The following is a 14,687-nucleotide window of genomic DNA, read 5'->3' as shown; positions in this document are numbered from 1 at the left end:
ACTTCACATCCAAACATCCTGTCCCCCTTCCTGTGCCAAAGTCTCTCTCTCTCTCTCTCTCTCTCTCTCTCTCTCTCTCTCTCTCTCTCTCTCTCTCTCTCTCTCACACACACACACACACACACACACACACACACACACACACACACACACACACACACACAGTCCACTCCAAAAGGATTTTAGTGAAAAGTTTGTGATTGATGCACTGATTACTGTGGATCAATAAATGAATTATACAGTAGAACATTACGAATGCTTAAGCTAAAAATGACTGTCAGAAAATCAATGAGGATCAGGGAAATCATCTGTAGTCTATTTTATTTTTGCTGCGGCAATGGTGTGTGTATGTGTGTTCATGTGACAGCATACTGTATGTGTGTGTGAGTGTGTGCTGACATTCATAAGTGTGTATCTGTTTGTGCAGTTGAGTGTAAGTCATCTGTTCCTCTATTTTAGGCTTGAGTTTGTTTCTCTTTGTGTGTGCTTTGTGTGATTTGGAGTGTGTGTTTGCCTTAGTGTGTGTGTGCATGTCTGAGGGTATGGACGTGCATGTCTGCGTGTCAAAATGAACTTTCTGACCTCTCCATGAAGGCCCGGCTAAATAAAGACACAGCCGTCTTTCTCCCCTCTTCATATTGGCAACATTGCTTGGAAGTCTCACACAACTTCACAAGTCTGTTACTTATTGTGTGTTGATCTGCCAACACATCGGCTGCAGATTTTATGGCTGTTTCATAGCCTGCGCCTATACCTTTCAATCAGATGATTCAGCTCTGAATTAGATTCTTATCAGAGTTCTGGCTTGGCTTCATTTTTTTAAGAAATACAGTGCTAATAGAGTTATTACCGCAGAGCCTGATGCTGCCCAAGATAACATGACAATTTTGTCCCTTGATTATTTTCTTTACCAACACCAGAAGGCACAATAATGCGTCAGAATTTATATCCATGAAAAACATGAAAGCAATTGTGTCCACAGGGAAAGCAGAAATGAGGCTCATTCCTAATTCAATGACGAGGCCATGCAAGAACATTTTCCTTTCAGCTGGGAAACCGCACAGCTTTTATCTTGACTCATCTTTTGTGCCTCAATTAGTGAACTTTTATTGTATCGTCGAATCTGGTTTATTCAAGCTCATACACTCACATAACCACATCTGTACTTGTATACTTGTGAGGACTCTCATTGACATAATCCTTTGTCTAACCTTATACCTTATACATCAATTACGCTCAACCACACCATGCAATAAAAACAGCAATGTATAGAGCCATATCTCACTGGAACAGTGCCATACTTGACACTCAGGAATCTAGTAAAAAAGGTCGTAAAGGACAATATATTGTGGTCCTACCGGTGATCAAATTCAGAGCCCCTGCACTGTGGACCCTCTGCTACTGAACTGAGACACACTCAGTCTCTAGATTCTTTTAAATCTCTGCTTAAAACTTTTCTCTTTGTGAAAGCCTTTGGAAATGTTTGGTATATGTTTTATTTGAAGGTGTTTTTATTCCCATGTATTTTCTCTTTTTCAGTTCATTTTATTCTTATTCTTTAGTCTTTACTTGCTCTGTGCTCATATCCTCTGCCTTTTTTTAATTTTGTCTGCCTCATCTGCTTTTATGTTTTCTTTTTTACATTTACATTGATAACATTGTTAAATAAAGTTCCTCAGAAATGAAGTTTTTTCTACTTGTTCTCACTATTATTGTTAGAATTATTATTATCACTTTGATATTTGATGTAAATTCATTATGTTCGAAACTCGATTCAGTTCACTTCAACTTTATTTGTCCTCGCAAGGGCAATTGTTGTCAGTGACTGCAACAAAAAAAAAACTTCGACATGGAAATCATTTTTGCTCTATGCAACTTTCACATTGCTTGTTCAATTGAAATTCTCTTTGATTATGTGCGGCCACAGGAGGGCATACATAATCAGCTAAAGCCAGGAGGTGTTCGTAGTCAAATCGCCCATGTCGTCAAATACACACACAGAAAAAAAAACACTGTTAATCACAAATCAGTCAAAAGCTGTAAACTTAAACACTGTATGTGGATTGGTAATAAACACACTTACAATAATATATGTATAAATATACTGAAATGCCTACACAAGTAGATAGAGTGATGTGACATCCTGAAGGCAGCAATGAGAATTCACTTGTTAAGACGTAATCAGGAAGGTATTGGTGTATTTTATGTGTAAACTTGTCTTAATTTTGTATTTTTTTACCTCAATAAAAGCAGGTTGGTTGCCGGGATCACGTCTAATGGAGAGTACATGTCTAACCAGGAAAACTGTTTCCATCACTTTTGGGGACATTACAGAGACATTGTTTCTTGGAGACTTACCATACCATAACCACCACCTACCCGAACCATAACCCCCCAAGTCTTCACTCTAAAATCCCCCCCCAGTGTGACTCTGCAAACAGATTTCACAAAATGTGAGTAATACAAATCCACACACACACACACTGAGCACTGAGTACTTCTCCGTTAAAGTGATTCGAATCATAATTGCCTGTGCCCTCTAAAAATGATGTTTTTATCACTGAGTTCACAAAGAGCATTTCAGTACCTCCACCTTCAATAGGGAGAGAGAGCCTATGTAAGTCCTGTCTCTCGTTTTTCATCCTGCCTCTTGGGTGTTATATCTGGCGTTATAACATGCAGGAGATTGGAAATGGAAAATGCTCAGCCCTGGAACGCCCTCTGAACACATACATATTCATATGGTGGAATGCTACATCCATCATAAATTTGAAAATGAGAGTTAATATGAATCTTCCTGTGTTGGTGTGTGTGTACACCCCTCCTCGTGTAGGAGCTCATGTGTGCATCTTTTTTTCTTTGGGCTACTATCGTGTGTAAATAAGAAGCGAATGAATGTGTTGTGTTTGATGTCAGTCGGACTCTCTCCATCCTCTATGTGTCGGGTCCAGAGCCACCTGCTTTATATTCCAGCTGAGGCTAGAGAATAAGGAGCTTAGGGACACTGTGTCTGCATGAATATACAACACGGTAAACATACACCTCACGGCTCCCTACGCCTGGCAATGATAAGTTATCTGCTCACCTCCTCGTGCACCTCAAATCACTGCTTAGCAATGAATATGGAAATTAAACTGCAAGGATGTAAATGTGTGCCATCACTTGATGGTGCGTCTCCTTTGAGTGGAAATGTGTGTGTGAGAAAAACAGGACAGGGAGGCATGATTTGGTGCTGAGAAATCCCCGAACTGCCCATCAGCATAAATCAATTACAATTCACCATAGGCCCGCTGACCTCAAATACAACAAGCTGTCATAACAAGAGTGGGAGAGTGTGGCTGCATGTGTGTGCGAGAGTGTTTCATGACTGGAATACAGTATGTGACACTTGGTGCAGGATGACACATTCAATATGTGTGTGTGTGTGTGAATATTTGATATTTGGCAGCATGATCTAATTCCTTATAGACTTGGCCTATGTTGGCACTAGACAACATTATGCTACTTCTGCTTCGGCCTAGTTCTCGTGTCCCACTGATAGGAGATTTTCCAATGACATCTTGAACTGCCATCAGTTCACAATGTTATGGACTATTTCCTGAGGTTGTGTTGCCATTCAGGGCTATTTCATAACAGCTTGAAATTGCTTTAGATTGCACTTCAGGTCAACACGTATGTGAGAAAACCATCGTTTGGATAAAAATCTCATATTTGGGAAACATCTTATTGCCAATTGTTTCTGGAAATTATCCTTTTTTCCCTTTTCCCTCATCCCTAATGTTGCATCGTGCAGAAATATATGAAATAAAAAAACTGGGAAATGACTCATGCTTTTCAAGTAGCTTTATTTCTGAAACTGGAGAAAGATGATGACAGATGGGAGATAGAGACTGTAAAGCTCAGACCAGTTTGGCCCAAACATTGTAGGAGAAGAGACAATACAGGCAGTTTCAGGGGAAAAGATGGTGATCAAGAGGCAGATTACTGCATCTGTCACCTTTAAGCCATAATTCATACTTTTTAAAATAAACAAAGCAGCAGTCTCACCACATAAAGCCATGGTTTCGGGGGGGGGGGCAAGCAGCATTGTAAATCTTATTTGTTGGAAACAGCCGTAACCTCTGCGGCTATTTTTAATGTAATTACATTGCTATAGCTGTTTGTATTTCTGGAAGGAAAATAATCATTTCAGATGAGGACAGAGAGCAGATGTACAAGTGCACGGAGCTCTTGAGCTCAATCACTTTGTTTTTATTTTGTTAGCTGAATCTCCAAGCAGATGTGTGTGGTGTGGACTGTAGCCTTAATGTCCAGCACAAAGCCTGCAGATCAACCAGATGAAACAAGCTTCGGGTGCTACTGACATTTTCATGTTTGCTTACTTTTTCAAGAAAGGTCTGACAAAAAACACAGACGAGATTTTCCTGCTGTATGCTTGATGAACTGAACATCTATTAATGGGATTGTATCTCTGATTGAAGATCTTATTGTACTATAACTAGATGAAACAATGAGGACAAATGTTGCATTGTAGGTTCTCCACACAACTCAAAGTTCATGGTCCGTCAATGTAAATACATCCCCCAAGCTCAAACATAGCTCAGTCTCACATAGCAAAAGCTCAATGCTGTGAACCAATTTTGCTCTTATTCAAGATATGAAAAATCTGTACAGTGTTCTTGCTCTTTGATCAGTTCCACTTTGCTTGACTTTCAGAGTAATAGCACAGTAAATGAACAATAAATAGGTAACAGACAGAGAACACAAAATGACTTAAAATAAATAATACAGTGTTTTCACTCTTCAATCGAAACAAGTCATTCAAGCAGAGAGCCAGATGTTACTGAGTCAGGCTGGTGTCCGATACGGCTCTTTGGTCCTTTGAGGGTGATCACTAAAAAGCCATGTACTCAATATCACCGACAAACACTGACTTTCACTTCAATAAGACTTTCTCAACATAGTGATATAATACTTCCCATCGAGTAGAAACTTTCACACGACAGACAGCAAAGTGATGCCTGCACCAGGAAATCTGGTCTCTATTCTTATCAATATTACAGTAGATCTGTAGCACATAGCAGCCAGAGGAGGCACTGACACTTTCTACAGAAAAACATCCAAGTCAACACTCACACACACACACACACACACACACACACACACACACACACACACACACACACACACACACACACACACACACACACACACACACACACACACACGCACAGGTCAGCAGAATTAGACAATTAGTAAATTGAAGTGTTGCTGCTGACAGCCCTTGTCCCATGAAGTAAATAAGCCTGTGTGACATTCACAGTTACATACACATTTTCTTTTTCTTTTTTTTCTTTTTTGTTTGTTTTTTGAGGAAACTTACAAAACCTCAGCCTATTGGTGAGGAAAATAAATGTACCATTCATCCTCTCGCTTCTTAGAGATAAACCAAATGTGCCATGTAGAGGTCCACTGCAGGTGACAATGTGTCAGAGGCATTGGTAAAGAGTGAATCAGTGTAATGCTTGTCAGAATAACCCATGTAGGCGTAATTAGGGGTAACATTACACATTGCAGTGATTGTGTGTCCTTTCAGTCAGTGTGTCCTGCTAAATACTGCTGTTTGTCATGAAGCAGGGTAGACTTACAAACTTACAGAATAATGATCACATGTTAAATAGTCAGTCTTCAGCAGATGCACCTCCCATTACATACTGTGAATAACCTCTAAAACACTTTCCAGAGGCTAGACACAGATTTGATTATTACTTAAATGTCCAAATACGGAGGCAATTCAATAGAGGGGTTGCTCAGTCCGGTCCATTGACGTGATAGTCCAGGATAAATTAAAAAGCAGGAAACAACAGACTAAGAGAATGAGGATGGGTCACACTATCTTTCTTTTACATGTCAATAACATACATGTAGTCCAACACCCACCGCACTTCAGCTTATTCTGTATTTTAATGAAAGGTGGAAGTCAAACAATGTCATTACAAACAACCTGAGTGTCCATTACCACCCATGCTGAGCCAAGAGCAAGGTGTCTCATGTGAGGGCTTTCCACAAAAGAGTCCACAAGCTCCATTTGAAAGGGTGCCCTTGTCTGTGCTATCACATTTGAGACTGTCAGAAACCTTCTCCTGTTGTTTGCACTTTTAGCTAAAAATCGAGGAACACGTTTGTCCTGCAGCTGGGAAAATTAAGACCGCAGACATAAGAAATCACCACTAACCTTGTGTGCTCCTTGTGCTCTGTATTGATAAATACATCAAAGGCCATTTTTCCTTCTTCTTGCCTGTTTTCTTTACCCGTCAGTCCTGGGGTTCTTAATAAGTACAGTACAGCACTTGTTCAGGAGTTAATTCTTCTTTGTTCTCTGCTTTCTTCAAGACCTTGTGCCAGTTTTATCGTGTGTGAAAAACACTTCTATGATTCTCCACCACTCCCAGTATGTGATCTGGAGATAAAATGCTGTATAATGAAGTGCTGACCCTTTCAGTAACGCTGCCTCTACTCCATATTCTGTTTTCATCCCACACCCTATAAGAATGTACAGTATGTGCGTACCAGCTGCAAACTGGGATGTCACAGTCCATGTTGCCTGTTTGCACAACTCTCAGCTCTGATTCTGGAATTTCAACATGTTTTTAAAAGAGCCCTTTGAGTTTTTTGAAAAATGGAAATGATTTTTTTTTTCTCTTCCTCAGAAATTGGAATTTTTTTTTCATCCATGTCCTGGACATTGGATTTGGATGCTAAAAGAAGGTACCCTTGGTGCCTCTGCACAATATCTTTTTGAAGGCCTTCCTGAAGTCTTTGTTGAAGATGGTGTATATGACTGGGTTGAGTGAGGAGTTGCAGTAACCGATCCAGAAGAAAAATGTAAAGAGTGGATCAGGGATGGCGCACGTCTCTGGACAAACTGCCTGTAGAGAGTAGGAGAAGAAGAACGGGAACCAGCACACCACAAAGACACCGATGACCACTGCCAGAACAAAGGTGAAACGTTTCTCTCTGTTGACCATCGCTTTACGTCTCGCTGCTCCTGGGTTGTTCTCTATTTTTGACTTCCTTCCTGGCACCAGCCGAGCCCCCTTTGAAGTGGCGATCATGTCCCGGTAGCGCTTGACTGAGGCCGGGGAGTGGATGCCCCCTCCTGCAGGTGACCCTGGCATGCTGGTGCTGCCTCGGCCTCCTCCATGGCTGTGCTCCATATCGCTCTCTGTGCTTGAGCTGTCACCATTGTTATTGTCAGCTTTTTTCCCTCCCTGCCGCTTGCCCTTCTTCCCCTTCTCTTTAGTCTTGGCAGGGGCAGACTGAGGCACAGAGGAGGGGGTTGAGGGGTTGTGAGGAGAGGTATCAAGGGGGGCTGTCACAGGGGTCATGGCTGGAGAAGGGGATGGAGGTTGCAGAAGATTATTGGAGGTGGGATTCTGGGAGGTTTGAGACTCTCCTAGGGAAGGAGAGGGGGTGATGGCAAGGGTTGGGGGTCTGGCGTTGGAGGTTTTGTTGGATGAAGGGGGTGAGCTTTCTTCATCATCCTTCCCGTTGGCTTGTACATGTCGTGGAGGCTGACTTGGTGTAGCACAGCCGACCCCATCCTTCCTGGGCTCTCCTGGGGGGCAACGTGTCCTCTGTTTGGCAATTTGGTAGATTCTTATGTAGACCAGGATCATGATGAGGCATGGAGCAAAGAAGGAGCCGATGGTGGAGTAAAGGATGTACCAGCGCTCATCATTCAGCTGGCACTGAGGTCCCCTCTCACTAGCCTGGTCCCCTCCCTCACTTTTGTTGAGTGAGAGCAGGGGAGGGAAGGAGATGATTGCAGAGATGAGCCACACCACCACAATAGCGGCTTTGATGCGTTTGGGAGTCCGCTGACGCCCGTAAGTAACCCTGGAAATTGACAGGTAGCGGTCCAGCGAGATGGCGCACAGGTGCACAATAGACGAGGTGCAGAACAGCACATCCAGCGCCAGGTAGATCTCACACCACAGAGACTTAAAGTACCAGTACCCAAGCAGTTCATTAGCCAGGGAAAAGGGGATGATGAGTGTAGCCACTAAAATGTCTGCAGCAGCCAGTGACACTAGGAACAGATTCTGCGGACCTCGGAGTGACCGGCTGGTCAGAACAGCGATGATGACCATAATGTTCCCCACGATGGTGAAGACGACCATCAGGGTTATGGCTGTGGCAAAGGCCGCCGTGGCTTCGGGGGAGTAAGGGGCGAGCTTCAGCATGCTCTTGTTGCAAGGAACGGAGGCTCCGGCGCCGCTCACACTGCTGTTCCAGCTGCTCAGCTCCATGGAGCAGCCGCTGTCCGGAGCCGAGGCCATGCTCGGTTTATCTTTCCAGGTGTCTTTATAGATTAAAAATATGTTCGGTCACTGAATAAGATTTGCTTATAGAATGTTTTTCACTGTTTTAATAAGTATGATTGTGCAAAATAAATCACTAAACAATATACAGTGAATATAATAAATAATAATTTGCGTAATATTTACCTCAGTTGTTCTCGTGTTGTCTCTGTGCTGTTTCCAAACGTTAGCTCCCTCGCATCCTCCACGGCAGGTCTACCAAGTCCATTTTCAGCACACAGACCAGTCCTGGACAATGCGTCAAGACACGGATCAGTGCTTTTCAATTAAAAAAACTTGCCACTTTGTAGAACAGATTTCCCTCAAAAACAAAAGTATTTTTTTACGCTGTGCATCAGCCTTTGCAGAGCGACAATACAGCCCGACTAAAACTTCTTTGGCGCACGAAGTCTGATCATTTTTCCCCCTCAGTGGATTTAATGTTGTTCGAATATGTGAAGATTTGATATAGAATAATGTGATTTCGTCTACAGCGAGGCGACACGGATTAGAGTAAATAATGAGGACACTTGTGCGATCTCCGTGCGTCCTCGTTTGGAGACACAAAGTCTAACCTGGATAGCCTGGATAGAAAGGCTTCAATAAAGTTGAATAAAGTTCATATTTACAACGATCTACTGATGAAAAGATACCAGTGTGTCCCTGCAAAGGATAGTTTGACTGATGACAGCATTTCCAGTCAAAAGAAAAGTCAAAGTTAACCTCAAGCTCTCCAGCTCTGCAGATATGCAGTCAAAACGCGCTGTTTCGTCAGTAGTGAAATGGTCCCCGCAGAGGGGCGATAGTTTGTGCGTCTCAGGAGTTGTCTCTCGGTCCTTGGTGCTTCCGTCTCCCCTGGAGTTCACCGGGATGGCATGATTCAGCCCCTTCGCCGGCGTACATCGCAGGTTGCCTCACAGCGACGCAGCAGCATCTTCACTTGTGAACAGGACCTTAGCGACGAAATCTAATAAGTGGGGTGCCTCCCTTCTCCCTCTTGCGCTTCTTTTTAGACCCGGTGATGTCACTGTGGAGATGTGGGCGTAATGGGATCCTTACTTTCTCTATCCCTGTAGCCCCTCCCTCCCCCTTTGCCACTCTCTCGCATTAAATCTTCACCCGAGCGGCTCAACCAACGCAGTTATATTAGAAATGGCTTGTTAAGTGGCACCGCTCCGGTCAAGTGACGCTGAGGTGTCCAGCTGAGAGCAGGAGAGAGCAGAGAGCAGGAGCTGGAGCCTTCTACTAAACAGAAAACATTAGCTCCATTCCAGGGACTCCTGCACTTTTTAAAGCTACTCAGAGATTATCATCATCATCATCATCAACAGCAGCAGCATCAGCATCATCATTATCATCAGCATCATCGCCATCATTCGATAGAATACACTGTGAGGCATAGTGCACAACTATGGCTGATCAATGCTTTCATTAAAAAAAGCCTGTGTGATCTCTGCAACGTGATTCTTCACACCAGTTTATGTAACCTCCAATAACTCATTTTGAGTCAATGAATGTGTTTGCTGTTACTCAAGGACTCTGATCCTCACTTTTAACTACCAAACCTGGTCACAAGTCTGTTGAGGGCAATGTTTGAGGCTGCACAGGCCAAAAAAAACTATACTTACATCTTTGAGGGAAGGGTATGATTTGTGTACATGCTGCAGTGTCATGTTGGGAGTCTTATAACACGTCGTGAGAGTAATCTATGAACACATACAGTACAGATTGCTGGGACACATGAAAGAAGGGCACTCTAAATCAAATCTTCGGGTGCAAAAAAGGCGCACACATTTGGGAAGTGAAAAGCTTCATTTTGAGAAACGATCCCCTCAAGAGGTCTTGATCATTGAAGCACTTAACTGAAGGTGGTCTCTGTAGTTTTAATCACAAACAATGAATCACATATTTTATGAGGTTACATATTTTGCATAATAAAACTTTATTAGAAACTGCCAATTACAACCACCGTGTAAATGTTACAGTAAAAATGAGTTACTTCCTTATGAAATATGGCCCAGTGAATTTATAAATCTCATCTATTTCTCCTTCAAAACTGAGGTAAATGCACTGAGTTACCTTCTCGCTCTGCCCATTGTGCAGGGTAGGGACATAAGGCACTTGGTTTCTGTGCTCATGCATTTACATCATCACTTGACTTCTATTTAAATCCCTCTGCATTATGCGCCTTGCATCACTGCCTCCCCCAAGAAGCACATAGACGTCCACAGCGTCCCTCATGATGCGTTCCCTCCACCTGAGATCAAGTGCTCAATTGTTCAATTATCGAGTGAAACTTACGTCACGCTGGCTGTTTTACTGAGCCATAAATCAAACAGCAGCAGAGTTTATCCCATGGTGTTTGAAAGTATGTAGGTGGCGTCTGTGATATAAACTCACAAATAAACAATACACACGCACACACACATTCACCAACCCACACATGCACACACACACACACATTCACCAGCCTACACATACACACACATTCTTATGAATGGTGTGTGGGTAGAGGTCCTGTTTATTTGTTTTTGTAGTGCGTCCCCCACACATTGCTGCTTTAATGAGAGAGAAGCCCAGTTAGCCACCCATGGAATTACAATTGGAAACCCTGCTCTGTGATTGTGTGACCTGAAACCCGCAGCCAATAATGGTCGTACATTTTTCTCTCCACGCTACACATTCTAAATATAAAGGGAAAGAGAATAAAGCTTTTAGTGGGAGAGAGCACTCCAATCAAGTGTCTCTGTTTCCATTGGGTGAACCGTGCTTAGTAACACGCTGAAAATGCATTCTGGGGGAGAGGGGTGTGTCACTGATGCCGAGGTTATGGAGACTGAGAAGCAAACAGCATTCAGTGCGCAGTACATCACTTCTGAAGTGCTTGTTGTGTAAGAACATGTGGTGTACAAATGTGTACACGGACATATCACAGGAGCCCAGAGGAAATTCTGCTGCCATGCATCACGGGGTCACGCTGAATCTCACCTGACATTCAGGCTGGAAAAGTTTGCACCTGATCTGGAAAGGAGAACCCACTGTATGAGAAAACTTTAAAGTGGAAAAGTCTTCACAACAATTCCTGAAATCTCTTGGTGTAGTAAAACGTAACAGAACTAAGATGAAGTAAGGAGAATTTGTCTTTAAAGGCCGTTTCCCAAACGAGGGCCAGATAAGTGCAGGTCAGCATAATGCAGTATTGTGGTGGGAGTGTGTGCACGTTATGGTTCAGGTCCAAATCAATTACAGTTCAGTACCTTTCAATTGAGACCTTTCTGGATTCTGCCTCCTGTTTTCTCTGTGTGTGTGTGTGCTCATATACCTCTACCTTTGTGAGGACCAGTTTGATTTTTTGAAACTGAGACTAAGGACAGATTTGGAAAGCGAGGACATTTTGGCCAGATGCTTAGATTTGGAATCAAGGTTAGGTTAAGTTAAGGTACTGGTTGGGGTTATGCATGTAGTCGTGATGTTTAAGGTTAGTGTTGGCTTGTGATCTTTTTAAAGACGTATTGTTGACTGCAAGCAGGTCAACCACAGTGATTTTCTCTTCTCAGGTTTTTAGAGGCATAAAGAGGTAAAAGTAGTCAAATTTTCACAATAAGAACAAAGATTGGAAAAGCAGTCAGAAGAAATATATGCAGCAGAAAATGTTTTTATTTTATTTCCCATCCGCTCATACTCTTGGGACGCTTTTCTCTGGACTCAGGCATGCATTGCATTAATGAAGGTCCTCAGAAGTATGTGTAGCATTAAAGGTGTGTGTGAGTAACTTGCAAACAATTACAGGGAGCGCTCCCAGATGGTCATACAGTAATTTTCCTGTCTGCATTTGTAATCATGACAACTGCTGCTTGTGTGTGTGCCTGAAGGCCAGTGCATGTGTGTGTGTTATATCACCACATTGTAATTCTCCAGCTAACAGTATCACACATATTGCTCATTTTGTCTATTAGCATTTCTCTCCAATGGGAATTTCTTGTTAGAGTGACACAGTGTTCAGCTGCAATTCTGTAATTTATCACATTGAACAGAGGTGCAATCCATGTGCAAATCCCGAATCTCCCGTGCTCTACTTTTTATACATACAGCACAGGCACATGTACGCACATACACACACACCATTGGGTGGTATCACCACTGCTGGATCTAATATGATTGATCACGACACTAGTTTAATCTGGACATGGGGCGTGAGTAACGGTCTGAGTCTGTTTTCATTAGTGAGAGAGAGAGAGAGAGAGAGAGAGAGAGAGAGAGAGAGAGAGAGAGAGAGAGAGAGAGAGATTTGAATGGAAGGGAGCTGGATCAGTGAGCTCCCACAGATGAATAACTGATCATGACACCAAATGTGTTAATGCACAATCACTTATTAGGAGACAATACAGATAGGATGTGTGTGTGTGTGTGTGTGTGTGTGTGTGTGTGTGTGTGTGTGTGTGTGTGTGTGTGTGTGTGTGTGTTAAGAGAGAGAGAGAGAGAGAGAGAGAGAGAGAGAGAGAGAGAGAGAGAGAGAGAGAGAGGTGTCATCTTGATAATAAAAAGGTTCCCACAGTTAAGACACAGTCTGCTGGCGTCATCTACAGGACACTTTTGAATCATCCTGATTTCTGGTCATTTCAAAAGTTGTCACTAGAGTGCGCTGTCTCACTACAAACTACCAGCCAATGCTGGTTGTGGCACTGATGTGGCCTGAACGCAGTAGTCATTTGACTCATTTTTGTTTTGAATCTACCTGCAGAGATGGAAGAAGTACTCAGATTCTTTACTTATGTACATATACCAGAATAACAATGTAAAAATGCCCCATTACAAGTTAAAGTCCTGGATACAAAATCCTACTTAAGCTAAACATGATCAGCAACATGCTAAAAAGTACAAAAAGTCAAAAACACCACTATGTGATTAAATGTGACATTATTAGATTATTCATTCTGATGCATGAATGTGTCAGTTTAATCAAGCAGTTTCCTGCCAAAGGATCACAAGATAAATGCATTTTCACACATTTTGTAAACTTTTCTCTAACCTGTGCCTTTTTTGTGAAAGATTGCATGAGTTCAACTCTTCTGGCCTCAAATGAAACAGTGTAAGAAGTTTAAAGGACAAGTGCCTCTTTGGTGGAACTGCTAACAACTCAAAAACATGTGAAACATGACAAGAAATAGACGGTTCCTTTTGATGAAGGTGTCACAGGCCAAAAAGGCTGAAATCGACCAGTTCAATAATTAACCATGCATCATATCATGTAGTAACTATAGCTATCTCATTAATGTAGTGGAATAAAATGTAAAATATTTCTACAGTACTATTAAGTAGCATAGAGTGGATATACTCAAGTAAACTACAAATACTTCAAAATCATACTTGAGTAAATGTAGTTACTTTCCATTACTGATGACATTTACAGTCTATAGTAACAAATGTTATTTTTCTGAGTTTCAGTTGAAGTGAACTCAGTCTTAATCGAACCCTGAAAACTCCAAGGTGCATTTCTCTGCCCTCTGTGGAGAAAACTGTGGCTAACAGAAGGAAGAAGTCAGGCATAACGGTCATGCTTTTGTACATGTTGAGCCAAGGACACTTACCAACGATAGGAAGTGGATTATTTTAGATATGGCCGACACAGCTGCGTGGGTGGCACAATTGTCATGAGCGGGTTGGGTGCTTGTGGCAGCTGGTCTTTACTTGCACTATTAGTATTAGTTCTTTGACATTTCTACCTGTTTGGCCACGTTTATAGTTGATTGAAATTTACTTACAAATACGTTGACTTAATTTATAACTATTCAGTGATCAGAATAGTGACTTGCTGTGAATTGAGAGGAAATTCATATATATCAAAATAAGGTCAATGATCTGTCTCTGAAGCTTGTGTGACCTATGGTTCATCTGAGAAACAGTTGTTGACATGTTTGTATGTAGGTCACTTTGGATGTAATAATAGTGAAGCTGGAATCCTACAGACGTCATTTATTCAGGCGATAAAGCAATAAAGCAACATGCAGTGTGGAACAATGTTTTATTGTTATGTTTGTGGGGTTAAAAATCTGAATGAATAGTTCTTCAGCTGCCTCCCTGGACTTCCCCAACTTCCTGATAACTGTCCTTTATGTCCTCTCCTTAAAAATAAAAACCTTGTGACAAATATCCACAACTTGAGTAAGTGGATGTGAATTTTTTGTTGGTGGTTGATGAGGTCAAAAGGACTTCATGCTGAAAAACCCATTCTCTGTGGATAATCCTCCAAAACACTCAGCAATGCAGTTTTAATACCTCGTGGTTCAGCAGGAGCGAATGGAGTGCAGCAAGGTCAGTGTGTGA

General features: G+C 42.2%; 1 protein-coding gene across 1 annotated transcript; it reads right to left on the bottom strand.

Annotated features, from left to right (window-relative positions):
* Positions 1-5,334: 5,334 nt before the first annotated feature.
* adra2b (adrenoceptor alpha 2B) lies at positions 5,335-9,386 on the bottom strand. The gene is made up of 3 exons (XM_070964666.1): positions 9,087-9,386; positions 8,511-8,612; positions 5,335-8,365 (listed from the first exon to the last, which is right to left on the bottom strand). Exon 3 carries the CDS (start codon positions 8,340-8,342, stop codon positions 6,759-6,761), a length of 1,584 nt encoding a protein of 527 aa, XP_070820767.1. The 5' UTR covers positions 8,343-8,365; positions 8,511-8,612; positions 9,087-9,386; the 3' UTR covers positions 5,335-6,758.
* Between the last annotated feature and the right edge of the window lie 5,301 nt (positions 9,387-14,687).

This window comes from Chaetodon trifascialis, chromosome 6 (assembly GCF_039877785.1).
Source record: "Chaetodon trifascialis isolate fChaTrf1 chromosome 6, fChaTrf1.hap1, whole genome shotgun sequence".
In the NCBI taxonomy this organism is placed as follows: domain Eukaryota; kingdom Metazoa; phylum Chordata; class Actinopteri; order Chaetodontiformes; family Chaetodontidae; genus Chaetodon; species Chaetodon trifascialis.
The sequence above is the reverse complement of the archived record's forward strand: the minus strand, read 5'-3'. Positions and strand labels throughout refer to the sequence as shown.

Bases quoted from the DNA above. Each gene is read 5' to 3' on its own strand.
- adra2b (XM_070964666.1), bottom strand. From the start codon at position 8,342: ATGGCCTCGGCTCCGGACAGCGGCTGCTCCATGGAGCTGAGCAGCTGG.